Source organism: Micromesistius poutassou (assembly GCF_964030765.1).
Source record: "Micromesistius poutassou genome assembly, chromosome: 18".
Classification (NCBI taxonomy): Eukaryota; Metazoa; Chordata; class Actinopteri; order Gadiformes; family Gadidae; genus Micromesistius; species Micromesistius poutassou.
The window spans coordinates 7,394,662-7,414,446 of record NC_140288.1 but is presented as its reverse complement, the minus strand read 5'-3'; the positions used below and the strand labels follow the sequence as shown (position 1 = coordinate 7,414,446).

Here is a 19,785-nt window from a genome sequence, read left to right as displayed (position 1 = left end):
GAAACAAAAATGACACTATATGTGATGTATATTTAAATATATATATATATATATATATATATATATATATATATATATATATATATATATATATATATATATATATATATATATATATGTGTGGTGTTTATCTGGCTTGTGAGTGTCTCATTGGAAATACATTTGATATGAAATACATTATCATATCAAATGACGGCATTTACATTTGCATTTGCACATCAAAGGACTGTATCACTGACACATAAAACACTCAATTCTGGGGGCCATGTTTAAGTATCAGCACGATTCCAGCACATGTTTATCTGAAATATGACATGGACAACGTCAACATTGGCACAAACAGAGAGAACATACTAGAAACAATGCAACAGATATGTAAGCTTCAAGGTTGTATGTGTGTGTGTGTGTGTGTGTGTGTGTGTGTGTGTGTGTGTGTGTCATGTGCATCTCTTTTTTCGGACGAAAAAGGTTTTGTTTCACCAGAAAAAACTGCAGACTTAAAGGACACAATGCGCGACACAGCAGGATTGATAGAGGCAGAGAGAGAGAGAGAGAGAGAGAGAGAGAGAGAGAGCGGGGAAACAAGGTAATAGCATCATCAAGGGAGTAAGGAAAACACTTTGCAGCAGAGGAGAGTAAACAGCGACGGAACAGCCCGGAAAAAGATTCAAGTACGACGTCAACAACGCATTACGGAGAGAATGGGACGGCACAATGCAGCTGCGTCTGTCGATAGAGAGACAAAGAGAGAGAGAGAGAGAGAGAGAGAGAGAGAGAGAGAGAGAGAGAGAGAGAGAGAGAGAGAGAGAGAGAGAGAGAGAAGAGGACATTGAGATAACGATGACAACAACAAAAGTACAAACGGCACACAGGTGTACCTCGGAGTGTTTGGGATAGAGAACCAACGGGGAGATGGGAGATTTGTCTATGCGTGTGCAAGCACACCTGTGTTTGTGGGTAGGGTCTGGATGTATATGCGCCTATGTGTGTGTGTATGTGTGTGTGTGTGTGTGTGTGTGTGTGTGTGTGTGTGTGTACATGTGTGTGCGTGTGTATGTGTTGTATCGGTATGTGCCAAGAGTGTGTCCCTCTGCAAAGCCTGAGGATTTGTCTCCTTAGAGTGACTCTGGAGGAACACAAGGCTTAAGGCCATCCTGCCACACACACCAATGCACACACACACACACACACATATGCACGCAGGCGGACACACACACACACACACACAAACAGACACGCACACAGACACACTCACACACATAGACACTGCCGGGGGGATACACCTTTCATTGAGTTTGTAGGTTCACAGATGATTTCTTGAGGCCAGTATTAGCCTTACAATGTGTGTGTGTGTGTGTGTGTGTGTGTGTGTTTGTGTATATGTGTGTCTGCGTCCGTGTGTGTGTGTGTGTGGTTGCGTAGAACATGGGATTGCCTTTATATCTCAAGGGGACTGTTTTCTTTCCATCTAAATATATACACGGACGTCTCACACTCACACACACACACACACACACACACACACACACACACACACACACACACACACACACACGACCGCCATGTTGCCTCGCATCTGTCATTTTCCGCCTGACGATCTGTTTCATCTTCCGGGATTTTCTCCTTCCCCGGCCGCCACCGCCGCCGCGGACAACAAGCAGGACTGAGAGAGCAGCAGCCACGGCTGGGGAGGCAGACAGCACTGGCCGATGGGCCCCCCCACCCCCCACCCCCCACACGGAACCATGAAAGAGTTCAGCCCCACGCCACACAGAGCGGTGAGATGTGAGCTCCGAGAGGGTGGCTGATGTTGCGCGTTTGATCTGTGTTGAAAGTGACGGTATCTGATCCCGCCCAAACCGTAGCGCGGCGACACGACACACACACACACACACACACACACACACATCTCTCACGGGCGGACGACGACACCACACACACACACACACACACACACACACACACACACACGTTGTCCGCACACAAACGTGCATCTGAACGGACACGCGCGCGCAATCGGCGCAGGCACGCACACGCGAGGGAGAGAGGAGGGAGGAGACAGGAGATATGAGAGGGGAGGGGAGAGAGGAGACAGGAGAGGAGACAAGAGTAAGGAGAGAGGAGATACAAGAGAGAGATGAGAAGAGAGAGGAGGGAGACGAGAGGAGAGAGAGAGAGGAGAGAGAGAGCAGGCAAGCGATGCGAGATTGACTGAATCTACCCTGCGGACAGTCTGGCTGGAGCAGAGTGCGCCCGGCTGGCTGCCTAACCCCAGAAACAAGCCTCTTGGCGGGGGAAGAACCTCCTGTGGTACGGGCTCATTCGGTCCCAGGACGAGGGGGAAGGAAATTATATTCGTCAGATGTGCCATGGCCTGGAGCTCATTGCACTGGATGGCAAATGTATATATATGGCTGTATATTTTTCCTGGCAGGGATTTGTGAAGCTGCATTAAAAAAGCGGAACCATTCCCCACTTTGGCTGAACCTCAAGTCGGCGTGAAATTGAAATGGACTCTCTCACCTGGTAGGCTCATTCCAGCGGTCACGTTATTCCCCTCTTCGACTCTTCTGTTGTGTGGTTATTTAACAGCCAAATCTAATCAACATAACTTCTTGTACAGCCAATGGCGCTACCGCATGACTCACATGGTTCACGATGTGGTTGTGAATACAGCAATACACCTGAGTGGATCTGGCCTGATCTAGAACAATACAAGACAAATATGTGCTCCAGTGGGGTTTGATTTTGTGTGTGTGTGTGTGTGTGTGTGTGTGTGTGTGTGTGTGTGTGTGTGTGTCCACCCAATACACGATTGTCTGTTGTTTCCGACAACCGATTGGTGTTTGACAGAAGAAGAGGATCTCTCAGATGTATTCATTTGTATCGCCAAATCACCATCACTGTGTTCACTTTAAAGATCATCATAAGTCACTTCATTTGTCACCAAAGAACGATTCCACTAAAACTATGATATATCGTTTATGCTAACCAGGTGTCCTGGCAAGACGGAGAGAATATAATCGTCTGATATACTGTTCCCTGGAGAGCGTTTCACGAGATGGAGAACTAATATGTACATTAGTCTAAGACTTGAGGAGGTTCTCAAATGTAGTGTGACACATCACCATCACTATCTCAACTTTTAACATCATCAGATGTCACTTAACTTGTTGCCAAAAAACGATTCCACACAAAACCATAATTTAGCATGTTGATAACCAGGAATCCCTGATCCAGACCAGACCCAAGACGGAGCCGGCCAATCAGAGCAGAGATTAAATTTTTACAGTCGTCCCCCAGGGCTGAGTAACCAATCGAATGTCACCTTTATCATTAGTGGAGAAAGAGCTCATTAATGGATTCAGCTTATGTCATGATCGTTCGGGTCGTTTCGGGCCGACCCGAGGCCCATGATTGGCCGCTTGCCCTGTGCGCGGATAAGGACATGATGTGCTCATGAATATTAATGAGCAGACTGCCGGTGGTTAAGTTGTGTGTTATATGAGGAGTGAGGTGTGAGACAGGCTTTGTGGTGCTGCGTTACCCAACTTAATCCCAACAAAACAACAGGAAAGTGTAGCATTTCAAAGTCGTTTGCTGATTCTCAGGGTTTAGAGTATTTTCTATTCAACAAACATGAAAATGCAAAAAAAGGCATTCAGGCAGGCTGTGAATGTGGAACACGCCTACGCAACCCCGAGAATGTGCTGTAACGCGGTTTTCATTTGCCGGCTGAATCGAGGGATTACCTTAAACGAGAGTGAAGCCACGCTGACGCGTTGGCAGCCCTCTGTTTGCAATAGACAACCTCAAGAAAACACAAATAAAACACATGCGATTTAGGGTTCTTCTGATCCATTTTTTTCTTTATTAATTCTATCAGTGTTTTCTTTTCGCTTTTTTCTTATTTTTTGTTTGAACAGGGACAGAAACAGAAACGCAGATAAGCTTGAGACAGTCATTTGATGTTTGCATCATAGTGTTTTGAGCCAAAACTCATATACGAACCTTGTCCCTAGTGGGGTTTTTGGTTAAAAATGATAAGACAGATTTGCATTATTAAAAAGTAAGAAAATGGAAATGGAAATGAAATATAAATGAAAAAGAAGAGAAGACATGCAGAGAGCACTTTGTAAACTAAGTATGCAAGCAAGATTGTTGTTGATACGCTCTTAACAGGAATCGAGCCTTGAACCCCGTGATAATGCTCTTCCACTTGACCTGGACAGGGCAGGGTTGAATAGGCTCAATATAATCACGTCTGGACACACTGCACACATTAACACATTAACACATTAACTAAAAGGCTGGCAGGAAGCTCTCCTTCCCACACATGTACTGGCGCGCGTACACACGCACACACGCACGCACGCACGCACGCATGCATGCACGCACACACACACACACGCACGCACGCACCCACGAGCGCACGCACACACATAGTTATTTACTATTCAGGCCATTAGTGAACTCTTTCATCCAAAGTGAGTCAGGGTGATTTGGTTGAGGTACATGTCAAATGTCTCAAACCATTTGGGGATTGAAACCACCACCTTCTGAATGCCGTGGAGGCTACAACATCCTCAGCATGCCCTCACCCTCTCCAATGCGAATGTGCACTTGCCAATAGACACACACGCGTTACAGTCTCTGCTTACACACACACACACACACACACACACACACATAGATACATACATACTGTACATACACACACATACAAGCACGCATGGACACACACACACACACACTTTCTCCTTTCAACATTTAACGCACGCACACAAGAGCAGAATGTGAGGTATTAAGTAGTACTTCTCTATGGAAAAGCACAATTTTGTGGGGGTCATTCTCCACCCTCACACACAAAAGAACAAAAAAAAAAAACTGGCCTATATTATCTGCGCTCCTTGTCTCGGCGACACCAAGGGACTTATCCAGACTTACCCGGGACTCCTACTCACACCGCCCGTCCCTGTCGTCGGGTTACCATGGCAACAGAGGAGCGCAGCGGCGTGTGCGAAAAATATGAGGCCGATGTTCTTTTTTTTCTTTGTCGTTTCTTGGTCAAAGACACCACAGCGAGACCGCGCCATATATCAGATCAGACCGCTAAATGAACACGACACTTGTTCGTTTATCCATCTAGCCATTTTACATTTTTCAGATCTGTGTGTGTGTGTGTGTGTGCGTGCGTGCGTGCGTGCGTATGAGTGTGTGTGTTCTAATGTTATAATGAGCGTTGACATCTGCTCTCTGCTATAAGTCTATTGATTAGTGTTTGGGCTTATGCGCTGTTCACTTATCCATCTTTCTATCGTCACATCTCCATCTCACAGAAGTCTCAAGATCGACCGACACACTAATCCCAGATTAAGGGTTTAACAGACTTCTAGTGTTCCGTATGGAATCACTTAGCAGGCTCGTGTAACCGTGCCTCAGTAAGTGAGGGGCCTTATAGTGACACACACACATGTCATTAAGGAGCAGGCGGGGATTAGGGCATCTGGCACGAGGAGGTGCTGCAGGTCAGACTGCATTGGAGATCGAACACAGAGCGTTTTGTGGGGCCTCAACCACGACACAAAAAGAAAACGATCCAAAACTAAATGGAGGTCAGGACTCCAATGTCCTGACCTCCGATGTCCTGACCACTGATGTTCAGCCGTCCACCCACACGGTAAGCCGCGGTGGCGCTGCGCACAGCAATGTTTAAACAAGGATGTCGATGGGGGAAAGACGTGGGTTAGCTGTGCACTTACTAGTATTCTGATGGGGAGAAAGATTCAGGGTGAAAGATACGCAAGCAGTCTCCACTCTACGTTTCGCAACCGCAAGAATGATGGACGGAATGAAATAAGGTGTAAGAGTGGGAAGCGGGAAGGGTGTTCACAAACACAGACACACACACACACACACACACACACACACACACACACAGGGCCACACAAACACAGGACCACACATACACATACAAAACACACACATACACACATGCACACACACAGGGCCACACACACAGGCCTAGCACACGCATACACTTTCTCACACACACACACACACACACACACACACACACTTTGAGAGGACCCACAACCACAGGCACACACGCGTTCATGTGCAAACACACTTGAACAGAGAGAGACTTTTGCAAAAGACACACACATTATTTCACGCACAACACAAATGCACACGCTGAATAACATTTATGCAAACGCAATATAGATAAATAATAGATGAGCTCCCATCATTAACAATAATCTTTAGCTAAATGGTGTGTATCTGTGTGTGTGTGTGTGTGTGTGTGTGTGTGTGTGTGTGTGTGTGTAAACGTATATGTGCGCAAGTGTGTGTGTGTGTGTGTGTGTGTGTGTGTGTGTGTCTGTGTGCTTATATGTGTCGTGTGTGTGTGTGCGCATATATGTGTGCGTGCGTGTCTGCGTGCTTGTGCGTGTGTTTGGTAAGGGTGCGGTATTGAATAAAACAAAACGGATGAACGAAGAAGGGAAAAGGGAGAAGGGACACCTTTTTAGAGAACGGGGGGGAGGAGAGGGGAGGAGAGGGGAGGAGAGGGGAGTCGATTGAAGCGGGGCGAGTCAGCACTGAAACAATAACTCTCGATAAGAGCGACGGAGAGAGTGGAAGCGACGGAAAACCAAGACTCATCAGTCTGCCTATTGAAAGCCAGGCATTACTTTCTATTTGTCCTGATCCCACTGCCAGATCCATTATATAATTGTGTGTGTGTGTGCGTGTGCGTGTGTGTGTGTGTGTGTGTGTGTGCGTGAGTGTGTGTTAAATCCTGTCACTAACGCTGCCTGTTGATGTAAATGGTAAAGGCAGCTACGTCAATACGAGAGAGAGAGAGAGACAGGGAGATAGAAAACACTAAAGTTTGATACTGAGCCCATACGGGTAAAAACTGGATTTTATTCCTTTTGGCGTTGATGCTGAGATTGAGTCGAGTGGAATAAAAAATGTCCCTGCCTGTCTGACGGCGGGGTGTGTGTGTGTGTGTGTGTGTGTGTGTGTGTGTGTGTGTGTGTGTGTGTGTGTGAAGTGAATTGCATCGGATGAATTAAGCTGTGATCAGTTTATTTAATAATAATGTGTGTGAGTGAGTCCGTGCGTGCGTATGTGTGTATGTGCACGTGTGTGTGTGTGTGTGTGTGTGTGTGTGTGCTTGTGCCTGCGTATGTCATTTTCAATCACTCTCTCGGCCTATGAGACTCCTTGCGTTATGTCATCTGCAGGCTGCAGTCTTCTGGTTGATTGGTTGATTTGTGAGTTCACTTCGGTTGACGCTCCGCCCACAGAGAGGCCCCTCCCCCTGAAGTATGACCCAATAAGGGAGAAGAGTGTTTTTTGATTTGAAGTAGGGGGGGCGATGAGAAAGATAAGACAATAGAACAATATTTATCTAAATACCTCTCTCTCTCTCTCTCTCTCTCTCTCTCTCTCTCTCTCTTTGCATCTCACCCTCTCTCTGGTGTATGGTAGGTGTGTGTGTGTGTGTGTGTGTGTGTGTGTGTGTGTGTGTGTGTGTGTGTGTGAAATGAAATGATCAGATAGAGAAGTAGAGGAAGAGAGACGCCAAAGCGCAGGAAAACCAAGAGACAATGCAGCATTACGCACACACACACAGAGCAAGAGAGAGAGAGAGAGAGAGAGAGAGAGAGAGAGAGAGAGAGAGAGAGAGAGAGAGAGAGAGAGAGAGAGAGAGAGACACAAACCGCAGGTGAAATAAAAGATCACCATAATGCTAACAAGCTCTCCTCAAGGGCGGGCGGGCGGGCGGGAGGGAGGGAGGGAGGGAGGGCGGCCATGGAGGCAGAGCGGGAACCCGAGCAGGAGAACAGAGGAACGGTGAGCGCAGACGGAGAGCTCATTATTCTTCCCCCGGATGGCATCGTCAGAGTGACAATGCTATCGTCGTGACAACAGAGGAGAGAGACGGTAACGCGGGGCCCCCCGTCCGCGGCCCAGATAATCAGGAACGCTGATCCGCGGGCTTCGTGCCGTGCGTTCAGGCGTGCGTGTTTGTGCGCGCATGAGCACCCAGGGACCAGGGTGCTGAGCGTGGGGTACGTGAGCGTGATGAACTCCGTCTGCTCCTTCGTCTATTATTATTATTATCATCATACAGACATTAGACTCATAGAGCGCTCCAAACGCTCAAAGACGCTCTACAGAGTGAACACAAGACGAAATCATTGAATAAGAACGTATAACCCATTCAATAAAATAGGTTGCTGAAAAAATTAAGTAGGCAACTAGGAATCGTCAGAAGGAGGAAGGGAAGGAGGCAATGAAGGCAGTGAAAGCAATCTTGAAATGGTGTGTTTTGAGGGGCTGTTTGAATGAAGGTAGTGTGTTAGCCCAAAATAAAATGCTTTTGAATAAAAGCAGAAAATACTGACTAATAACACTAGTAAATAGCGCATGTTCATCAGCTATAGAATATTTTCCGTATTTTCTGTTTGTTACGATTTGAAACGCGTGCTTTGCCCATGGGCAGTAGACTGGTCGGGCAGCCCAGGGAAGGGAGGACATGCACACCACTGGTCTAGATACACTGTCGACCCACTGATCGTAAGCATCATGTCTATTCCCGTCCCCCTATGTGTGGAGTGGGTCATCAAACAGCACCACAGCTGCCTGGTCGTCCCCCCTACCCCGTCACGACTCTTATTTATTCACACAGACCGTGTGAGTATAAAGTTCACAAACCCGAGTATCATAAAATAAAGATTCATCGCGTTTTTGACACAGAAAGTAAAAGTTTGTGTTGAGACAGACAGACAGACAGACAGCCATAAAGACAGGCGGCAGCTGGCCACTTCTGAATAGTAAGCAGTTTGGGGGGTGGGGGGGGGTGGGGGGTGGTGGGGGGGGGGGGGGGGGGCGCGGGGGGGGTTGGACGGAACACAGACGCGAGCGCTCGGGTCAGCTTGCAACACTCGCGTCTGTCCCGACCTGCTGGACCCTGCCAGACGGCAGGCGGTGAGAGCTCATTTGTCTCTCTGTGAGCGATGCATCTGGCCTGGCCCCCGCATGGAGACAGAGCTCAGCGCCGGGGCCGGGCAGGGTATGGAGGGTATGTGCGCGGCGCCGGCTGCGGGGAGAGACATCTGGGCCACGGAGCTCTTCGTGGGGGAAACATCCGCCACTAATATCATGCAGAGATACGCGGTTCTTAAGATCTGACACCCAATGACGTGGGCTTTGAATTGAAGATGTGATAGATGAATGGGTTTGATTGTATAATTCTCTGTCCTGTTTCACTATTTACTAGTCATCTCACTCTGGCAGAAGCCTTTTATCTAGAGCGACTTTCAGCTCAGAGTCTGGCACCCCTAGTCACCATTCTCTCTCTCTCTCTCTCTCTCTCTCCTCTCTCTCTCTCTCTCTCTCTCTCTCTCTCTCTCTCTCTCTCTCTCTCTCTCTCTCTCTCTCTCTCTCTCTCTCTCTCTCTCTCTCTCTCTCTCGCACAAAAACACACTTCTGCAGAGCCAAGGAGAAGACAACTCACTGACTGCTGTCACAGCATATCTTTCTCTCTCGCCCTCCCTCTCTCTATCTACCCAACCTCCTGCAACTTTATTTTCCCATCCTCACCCCACTCTCCCCCGCACTCTCTCTCTCTCTCTTGCTCGCTCTCTCACCAATGCAAACATCAAGCACAGAAACACATCCGTGCACAGATCCGACACACACAGACACACACGCACACAACTGCACAGCCTCTCTCCCACAGGTTATCATTTGGAGTGAGCACTGCACACACACACAGACAAACAGACACACACACACACACACAGACACCCATTTCCACTGGTCGCTGGCCCCTGGCCCCTGTGTGCCGCTGCAGAGGCGCATTCAGGAGTGGAGTTACCAGCTCAGGGCCCCTGGGTGCTTCACTTGCATTCATCACTTCCACACAGCCCGGACGCTGGCCTGACGCCAGGGCCCTTTAGATGCCTCGAGCTCTGAACAAAGACCGCGGGGTCGGCTGGCCGGACGTACAGGCGGACAGGTGGGCGGGGGATCAGCACACCGTCCTATGACGGCGCCTGAGATTCGCTGCCTGAGTCTCAGATATGAATTGCTTACTGAACTTAAGGTCTTTTTTGTGTTTTTTTTCTCGTTACTTACTTACCTACTGCCCTGTATGCCTGCTGGCATGTAGGGCACTCCTGTCTGTTTTGAGCTTCTGGACTGAACTCCAGGTCTGCTCCGTGGCTTTCACTTTGTCCACTGTTCGACGCCAGGTTCCGTGGAGTCGTCCTCTCTTTCGATTGCCTTCAGGTGTCCAGTGTGGGGCGGTTCTAGTAATGTTATGTTATTTTCGCTTGATGTGTCCAATTCATCTCCAGCGCCTTTTTTTGTTTTTTCTTCGTTGACCACGGTTAAATAAAATGACAACCTTTTACTTTCTATTCACATTGTTCTTGATTGGACGCTGTTCTGCTGGGCTAATGAATCATAGTCATCAGACTCATGAATAAGGCGACCAGCTAGCTTCAATCAGGACGAGGTACAGAGATAAGGTAACGCAGAGACATTTGGCATGAAACAAATGCAGAAAAGCTTGATCATCAGCGAGCCAAGACGAGATCAAAGCGCAGTATCGTCCCATTGATTGTCGTTTGTAAAATCTAATCTTCTTCGACAGACGGGTTTAAGCTGCTGGATCCAGCTGAGCTCGCTTCCGGTAATTAAGTTTTTGTTTTTTAAAGGGAGACAGTCATGAACTGCTTGTTTTCTCATAATTTAATATCTAACTTTATCAATAAGCTCACCCAACTTGTTATGCGGTGAGCAATGATGAAATGGGTTTGTAATAATTTCGCCAAGCAAATATCAAGAAATATGTTGCAGTTTGTCTTTCGACTCGCTTGCATCCACAATGGGACTGAGGACTGAAGAGAGCTCCGGAGACGTTTTATAGTTCAAAATCACTGTCAATCAAACGGCAACTCAGTCTTTCACAGACCCTCCAATCATCACGCAGAAGCCCAGCGTCCAGGCCAGCCCACTCCTCCATTCACCCCCAGAGACATTGAGCATCCGTGGGAGGGACATAATCGCAGCATTATCCAATGACCGTCGACTTTCGACTAACTAAAAAAAGCTGTTCTATGGAGTCCAATTGAAGTGGATGGACGCTGAGCTTCAACAGGCAAACGCACTGTGACGCTACAGGAGTGTATGAGAAGGACATTGAGTCAGTCGACCTGCGATAAGCAGCTGATTCTGAACAAACTCGTCTTTGAGATGGCATTAACGCACTAACGCATTTTTTGTCAATGAAATGACAACACGACACAACAGTATATATTTGACCATTTAATTTAGAAATTTTAGGGGAAGCTGAGCTTCAACTCCTGTCTTAGAGAAATCGCCACTGGTGTGCATGTACATCCATCCCTTTGTTGATTTTGAGCTGAAAATGTCCTCTTCTGTCCGATCATCAGGTCAGGGAGAGCTTGGCTGTCTGAACACCGCGACCTTTGACCCCACGCGTGGACGCCCGCACAGGTCAAAAGAGAGCGATCTGAAAACGGCCTCGCAACCTTTGACCTACACATCACTGCTCTAAACGTACACATCCACTGTTTGTTTGTGTTCGTAATGACTTGGAAACGTACAAGGGAAAATACCCGAGTCTCCGTTCGGGCCCTCTGAAGCACGGTCTCCAGGAATAATAAATAAAAGATGGATTCAAAAGGCGGGTCTTGAAACATTAAAGGGATATTGGATTGAGTGAAATGTTTTGTTTCGTAAACCCAGCGTTCTCAGAGCTACTCAGCCCCTGAACCACATTTTTGTTTTTTTCTAACTTGAGGCTAGTTCACTTTCAAGTAAAAGCTCCAAAGTGTTTTATGGACAGTTTTTTTGTAATTTGAGTCTGTTTTTGGTTTCTTTAAACAGGGAACAGCCCCAGAGCCTAAGACTCAGAGGAGGTGCTTTTCTTCTCTTTGGGAAAAGATGGAGATGAGGGAAGAAGGGATGAACAGAGGACTAGGGGGGGTGGAGGGAGGGGGGAATCAGAAGTTACTAGAGCATAACCAGCAAAGAGGCTTTAAAGTGCTTTTAGGGCTGTGCAGGCAACTTCCTGATCCCTGGGAACACAGGAACAACTTGCTCAACATACAAAGACCCAGTCAGACACACACACACACACACACACACACACACACACACACACACACGCACACGCACACACGCACAAGCCAAACAAGGTCGCAAGGCTTGAGAAAAAAGTCCTGTTCAGCATCAACGTTTGACTCGTTAAGCGTCTCCATCTTGGATCTCATTTCGTGACTTAAATGGTCGAACGCAGCACTTTCAGCAGTCTCAGTGTTGCCATACTGCCTCTTAAGTGGGGCCCACTCAGGGGGTCCCGCGAGGGCTGCAGGACCCCCACAGGACGCGCTGTCTGCCCGTACTCAAAGAATGTAGAAAGTGTTCTTTTCAGCGAGAACGCAGACGCCGGGTGCCACTGGTGGCACTTGATGCCAGGATAAATCACCTTAATACTGCAACACTTCCTATTATTAACTAACCTGAGTTGACTCACCTGAACACACACTCACACACACACACACACACACACACATCTGCAGAGCAGATTTTCTGCACCACACCTCTCTCATATTCATGAGGAGCGAGCAAAGAAATAAGGTGTTCACACACACACACACACACACATACACACACACACACACACACACACACACACACACAAGCACTCTCTCACACACACACACACACACACACACACACACACACAACGCCATACCTGGGACCCATTTCCGCTGGCCCCTGGCTCCTGTGTGCCGCTCCAGAGGCTCTTAATAGAGGGGCCCCCAGCCTACAAGAGAGATGCTGATCCAGGTTCATCCAGGAGTGGAGTTCCCAGCTCAGGGCCCCTGGGTGCTTTCACACATCCCCCGACCTGCACCTGATCGCTCGTATAGCTCAGTTTACAAAGTGGGAGAATTAATAGCGAGATGTCCGCTAATATAATCTCTGTGTCCATTTAGTTTTTTTAAGGCTTTAAAGGTTATCCCCAGAGAAGTGTGTGGATAAATATGGATACTTTATGGATTGAATGTTTTAATAAAGCATGCGTGAAATCAATGTGCGCCTAATGTGTTCTTAATAAGGTATATAAGTAGTGGCGGATTAAACATCATCTATAAATGTGTACGTGCGTTGAAATGTGAAAGACTTTGCTTGCTGAGATTTTACTGCTGAATTGAAAGTACAGGGTTACAGGAGTACACACAAACAAAGACACATAAAAACAAACAGACAAACACATTCAGACTCTCAAATACACTGGCTTTTCACAACAAAAGCTTCTACGTCACTCTTTCAAGGACATCTACAACGTAAAGATGTTGACTGGCCAAAGGCGTTACATTATCACCAAGACAACAACACAAAGTCCCCCGGGAAAGGAAAACCTCTTCTCAACCCTATCCCTTGTGTGAGGTGGCTAGGGTGTGTGTGTGTGTGTGTGTGTGTGTGTGCGTGTGTACGCATCTTCCCTGCATACGTTTCCAATCAGGCGCTTTTAATTGCATCCCGAATTCAACGCATGCCGTGACATGTGTACGTTCTGAAGTACCGCTCTTAATTTGAAAACCTTTGAATTCATTACTCCATAATTCATCGCTTCACATGTTTACAACATCGAGGGGCGACCTCCACTGCCAAATGAACATCAATTAGAAGGATGACAGAGTCACGTATCGTGAGCGGAATGTTAAAATACGTTTTTTCAACAAGATACACAAAGAATGAAAGAACGGCAAAGAGTTTGCCAAAGCACTTGTGATCTCTTTGACACAAAAGGAATCACAGCAGGTTATACCGCACAACAAACGTATGAAATGTTCCTAAAGTGGAATGACGGGAGCGGGCATTGTGTGGCCGCAACGCTTGAGTAGGCTTAACAGTGTTTAAAAATAAAATCGCATTTCAATCCCCAGCTAATGGACGTTCACCGTGGCCGCCGTTAAAAAAGGAAACAATTAATGAAGGGAGGTTTTCGCACGTCGCGATAATAGACAGACCGTCTCATTGTTGGGCGGCCAGAGACGTACAGAAAGGGGACCGAAGAGGCAGAGCCAGGCGGGAAAAATAGGAAGGGCCGAAGATTAGTTCGGAGCCAAGGAACTAATTAAATGAACGCGGAGATAACCGTTTAATTATTTCTCCCTCATGGCGCTTTTTGTTTTTTTTAACCCTCCTCTTGGACTCTCCCTCTCTCTCCCTCCGTCGCCTCTTCTGGTGTTCCGGGCGTTACGACGACGTCTCCGTCCGGAGAAAAGGCTGGCGAGCGCGCTGAACATGGGAACATTCATGTGTGCATGGTTATTTTGTGGACCGGACACGCACACACACACACGCACACACAGGAACAGCCATTATGCATGGATACAGTCGTAGACATCTGTTCACACGTGTGCATTATTTGGACACAAACATGCAAGCATGCATGCATGCATGCACACACGTACACACGTACTGACACTTGTGCATTCTCACACTCTCCCTATATCTCTCTCCCACACACACACACAAACACACACACACACACAGGCTGTACAGCCATAAACTGGGAGTGGGGGGGGGGGGGGGGGGGGTGAAAGGTTACCGCAGGGTAGGGAGTCGTGATTAACTTCATAAGGCCTGTTCCGTTCTTCTACATATATCCCACACCGAGGCCCCAAAAGCGGCACGGCAAATATTTGTTTAGGTCCTCGCAAAATTGGTTTTGGCTGAGTGGGCCCAGGAACGGTCATAAATCTCGACCGGATTGACCTTTATTTGTTCATTAACCCGAACATTAGGCTGATGGGGTTTCTGTGTATTAAAGGCGGCGGTAGAACAATGTGTCTTTATTTAAAAAGTCTGGCAAACAACAAGGTGTCAGGATTTCATCCAGAGTAACGACCAAATTCGGAACTCATTAGCAACGTCATGATTCCCAAATTCATGTTTGGAATGGATTCAGGTGTTATTGTTTCTGACAAGAGCAGAGGAGCCGGTGCAGTACTGCACAGTAAGCGTTTGAACCAGTGCTTCAGCTCCCTGTCGCTGCCGTCTCCTATTCTCCCAGACAGGTATTCGTGTCTGTTTGGAAAGAGATATCCGCCTCTTTAAGTCCTCCAACGGGATCAGGAGGGAGGACAAGGGAAACGCGCACACACACGCACACACACACGCACACGCACACACACACACACGAACATACACACATACACCTACACACACACACACACACACACAGGCACTCACACACACACACGCTCGTGCGCGCACACACACAGACACACGCACACGCCCGTTCCCCTGCCAATACCGTGATATACTCACGTATAGACACTCACAATGGCATCTCAGCCCCCATCTACCTGCTGAGAGGCCCTTGGCATTCATATGCATGCACACGTGTGTCCCCCAGACACACACACACACACAATCACACACACAACCGCACACCCTATTAAATACATGAATATGGATGACCGATATCAGCATACAAAGAACCTTGTAATCTGCAATCATTACAACACAATCACACAAAAAAATCACATTGTGCGCTTCTTTGTGAGTGTGTGTCAGTGTGTGTGTTTGTGTAAGCATGCACCTGGGGGAGGTCTTTGTGTGAGAGTGCCTGTGCACATATGCCGTTGTTTTATTGTCTGTTAATGCCATCTATGTTCACCTTTGAAAAGTGCAATGTTGTGCCGTGCTGTGTATCGGCTTTTCAGTTAGACGCACAAATACAGTCGCACGTGTGTCTCTCTCTCTCTCCCTATCTCGTGCACAGATCCAACCCACACACACACACACATCTGCAGAGCCTCTGAGCTTGCTCTCTCTCTCTCTCTCTCTCTCTCTCTCTCTCTCTCTCTCTCTCTCTCTCTCTCTCTCTCACATAAGAAACATAGGACAAAGTTAAATGCTGAGTCTCAAAACATTTAAACACACACACACACACACACACACACACAAAGGATGAGAAGAAAGAAAGAGCAGAGGGTGCAGCCGATAAGAAAGGGAGAGAGAGAGAGCGAGAGAGAGAGAGAGAGAGAGAGAGAGACGCATTCAAAGTGAAAGAGAACGAGAGAGAGAGAGAGAGGGAGCGACTGGGTAAGGGAGAGGCATTTGACATTCACATCAAGTTGAATACATTAAACATTTCAAGCAGATGAAAAACAAGACAACAATGAGATGTCAAAAGCATTATTTCTCTGCGGCCCGTTATCTAGGGCTAGGCCTTGATGCCAGGATAAATCACCTTATTACTGCAACACTTCCTATTATTAACTAACCTGAGTTCAGACCGTTGTACTGTCTGCGTATCATCAGCTACAAGCGGGAATGATATTCGAAAAAGATTATTTACAGTATCGCATCAAGGCATCAAGGTGACAAGGTGTCTCGGATTGTTTGTGTGCGCTACCGGGATTTATCTGAAGTCATCGCTCCGGATATCTCAATACAAAGAAATACGACAAACAACATTATGAACATATCTCCTAATGATTTCCCTGGAGAACGCGGGTGCTGCTGCCAGACTGAACTTACCGTAGGTCCCCTGGAATCCTACCACACAATACAGGGCTAGCATGAAGTATTAATATTAGATATGACAGACTAAAGCCCACACAGCACCTTGTGGATTTAAAAACAAAGATGAAATACTCTGGGCTCCACCAACCGTATCATCGTCAATAATCAACCAATCATATCTAAGCGAAGCATCCCAAATACATCCTTTTGGTCCAACCGAATAGCAACCTTTTCTCACCAACTACAAATTAAATTCAGCGAAATAGACACCAGTGTCATACACAGAAAGTAGAACTTTAAGAAAGCACAGAAGGCACCACAAAATGACAGAGTTGCTGGCAGTCACGCGAACGTTCTTCAGCAAGAATCTCAGCGGCCGTCACCAAACACCTACTTCTCAACTAGACGGTTTCCTGAAATAGACACGTCACAAAAAGCACAGTGCCGGCGTCGACAGTGGTCTCACACATCCACAGCCCCACCAACACACACACACACACTTGTGTTGCGCCAAAAAAGAACACAACCATCAACAGCGCAATTCGGAATCGTAGCACAAACAAGAAAGATCGGAAAAAACAGCACGAATATCAACGTGACAAATCGAGATATGAGCGCCCGTACCGGTCTCTCGGGAGATCTGCACGAAGGCCTCCACGCCGCTCTCGCCGTAGTTCCCCTCGGACGCCAGCGTGGACACGTAGTTCCAGCCCATCGCCGTGACGATATCCATCATGGCCTGCGCCTGGTACGAGTCCGGCGGCACCACCCGGGAGAAGAAGTCGTAGCGCGTGTTGTCGCTGAGCTCCGGCGCCGTGGAGGCGTAGCTGATCTGAGGGATCTGGAGGATCAGGAGGTGGTGGAGGAGAAGAAGAAGAGGAAGGAGAAGGAGGAGGAGGAGGAGGAGGGGGAGAGATGAAGACAGAGGAGCAGTAGGTTAGAAACACAGTGAGCACAAAGTGATGTGAAACGTCCGGGTCGCGTCGTAGTCAAACCGACAGTTCTCTGAGAATGGAGCTGACCCCATCGATGGTCTAGCAGCAAGAGGAGTGGTAGGACTAGGGTTGCCAACCGTCCCGGATTGTGCGCGACGTCCCGTATTTCGGGTGATTTTGATTTGTCCCGTACGGGACAGCTCCTGTCCCGCACTTTGATCACAGCCTCGTCTGCCTTGAAAAAAAAAAAACCTCAGCGCACCAAATCAGCCGGCCGAGACCTCGCTAAAGAGGTGGTCTCGGTTCGCTTGAGATGTGAAAGCGAACGCACCTCGGTCCGATCCAGTTCTAAAAAGCATACGCCTCTTTGGACGTAACAGGCACCCGCTCAGCCGCGCGCATTATAGGAATTATTGTTTGATTGGCGGTAACAGCACATTGTCGGACCGTCAGGTGAAAATGAGTCGTGGCTCAACATGGAGCAAAGAGGAGACGGAATGTCTATTGGATATTTGGGCAGACGCCCACATAGAACGTATGCTGGCAAACACACATAAAAATGCAGATGTATTGAGCACCAGGATGAGGGAGAAGGAGTTCGAGAGCCTTACTGTCAGTACCACAGCCCTACTGTCAGTACCACAGCAACCCCCTACTGTCAGTACCACAGTAACCACAGGGCTGATCAAAAATGAACTTCTAGTTACTGTCAACTGTGACTTGTCCTGCAAGGAGTTCTACCTGGCTGTGCAGAAGGATAAAAAAAAATGCTTGAATCAGTCAGGAGTAGCAAGAAACATCCATGGAAGCAGTAGCCTAGATGGTGAGTCTCATTTTGATTGGTTTGCTTGTTAATTAATTGCAATTTCTTATGTATGCAATTCCCACATATAATAATAAATCACATTTATATAGCGCTTTATGTGGTACTCAAAGTCGCACATATAGCCTTCCACTAGATAACTTCATAGATTAAGGGCAGTATTTCTCAAACAAATATAATAATTTGTTTCTGTCATTTACTGCAGGGTAAGAGGAGGTCCATGAGACAGTTGACTGGGGATAGAAACAGAGAGACAGACAACAAAGACGCAGACAACTGGATAACAACAGAGACAAACACAGACAAGACAATAGTAAGAAAACACGGAAACAGCTCAGGATAGCAACACCAATAAAATGTATGAAAGACAAACAGTTAAGACAGATGGACAATAACAAAAATGTTCTACACCCTTTGTAATTGTAAAAGTTATAATAAAATGTTTATATATAACCTACATAAATGTCTGTCTTTCTTCAAAATGCTATGCCCCCCCAAAGTGGTTCATTCATATAGGCCCTAGTTTTCATTACCCAGATTATAGCACTTATTTTGTGAAAACATGACAGAAACAGAAATTAGCTTTTTAAAGGCCAATCATTATTACTGTGAACCATCCAAGCAAGTACAGAAATGGTTTGTCCTTTAACACTTTGAAATGAGTAGGTTTATGGTAGGGGGGCGCACGTGCACACACACACCTGGAACAAACAAAGTGTCCTGCATTTGGGGTTGAGAAAGTTGGCAACCCTAGGTAGGACCAGGGTGACAGAGACACAGAGACAGAGACAGAGAGAGAGACAGAGAGACAGAGAGAGAGAGACAGAGACAGACACAGAGACAGAGAGACAGAGAGAGAGACAGAGAGAGAGACAGAGAGAGAGACAGAGAGAGAGACAGAGAGACAGAGACAGACAGAGAGAGACAGAGAGACAGAGACAGAGAGACAGAGAGAGAGACAGAGACAGAGAGAGAGACAGAGAGACAGAGACAGAGAGAGACACAGACACTCAGACACACAGACAGAGAGACAGACAGACAGATATAACATCCTACAGCAGAACCCACACCCAGCACAAAACATGCCAACAAATCAGTCTTTTGTCAGGCAGTCCGTATTTATTAATTCCTCTTTCAGCTTCATTCTGGAGTTGTATTGTCTAGGACTGGTCTAGTGGTTAGGGTGGTTGAACCCCAGGAAGTAGTCACCACAGTTCTCTGAGGAAGGAGCTAACGCTAACCCACTATGGTCTAGCAGCAGGGTCGTGGTAGGACCAGGGTGGGTGGTGGTTGAACCCCAGGAATTAATAACCACGGTTGTGGGAGTAGGGAGCAGAGCTATTACGTATGGAACCCTTCATTCATAGCAATATGTCCATGGCGACATTTAGCATTGGATCTCTTTTGTCCACAGTTAATCTTGCAATATAA

General features: G+C 47.2%; 1 protein-coding gene across 1 annotated transcript in view; it reads right to left on the bottom strand.

Moving 5' to 3' along the window:
- Nucleotides 1–17,623, bottom strand: part of grm8a (glutamate receptor, metabotropic 8a) — a gene marked incomplete at both ends in the record, with an annotated part of 101,074 nt that extends 83,451 nt beyond the window's left edge. The window contains 2 exons of the mRNA XM_084483282.1: nucleotides 17,221–17,437; nucleotides 17,579–17,623. Coding sequence (XP_084339408.1) covers nucleotides 17,221–17,437; nucleotides 17,579–17,623 — 262 coding nt within the window. The remainder of the gene's footprint in view (nucleotides 1–17,220; nucleotides 17,438–17,578) is intronic.
- Between the last annotated feature and the right edge of the window lie 2,162 nt (nucleotides 17,624–19,785).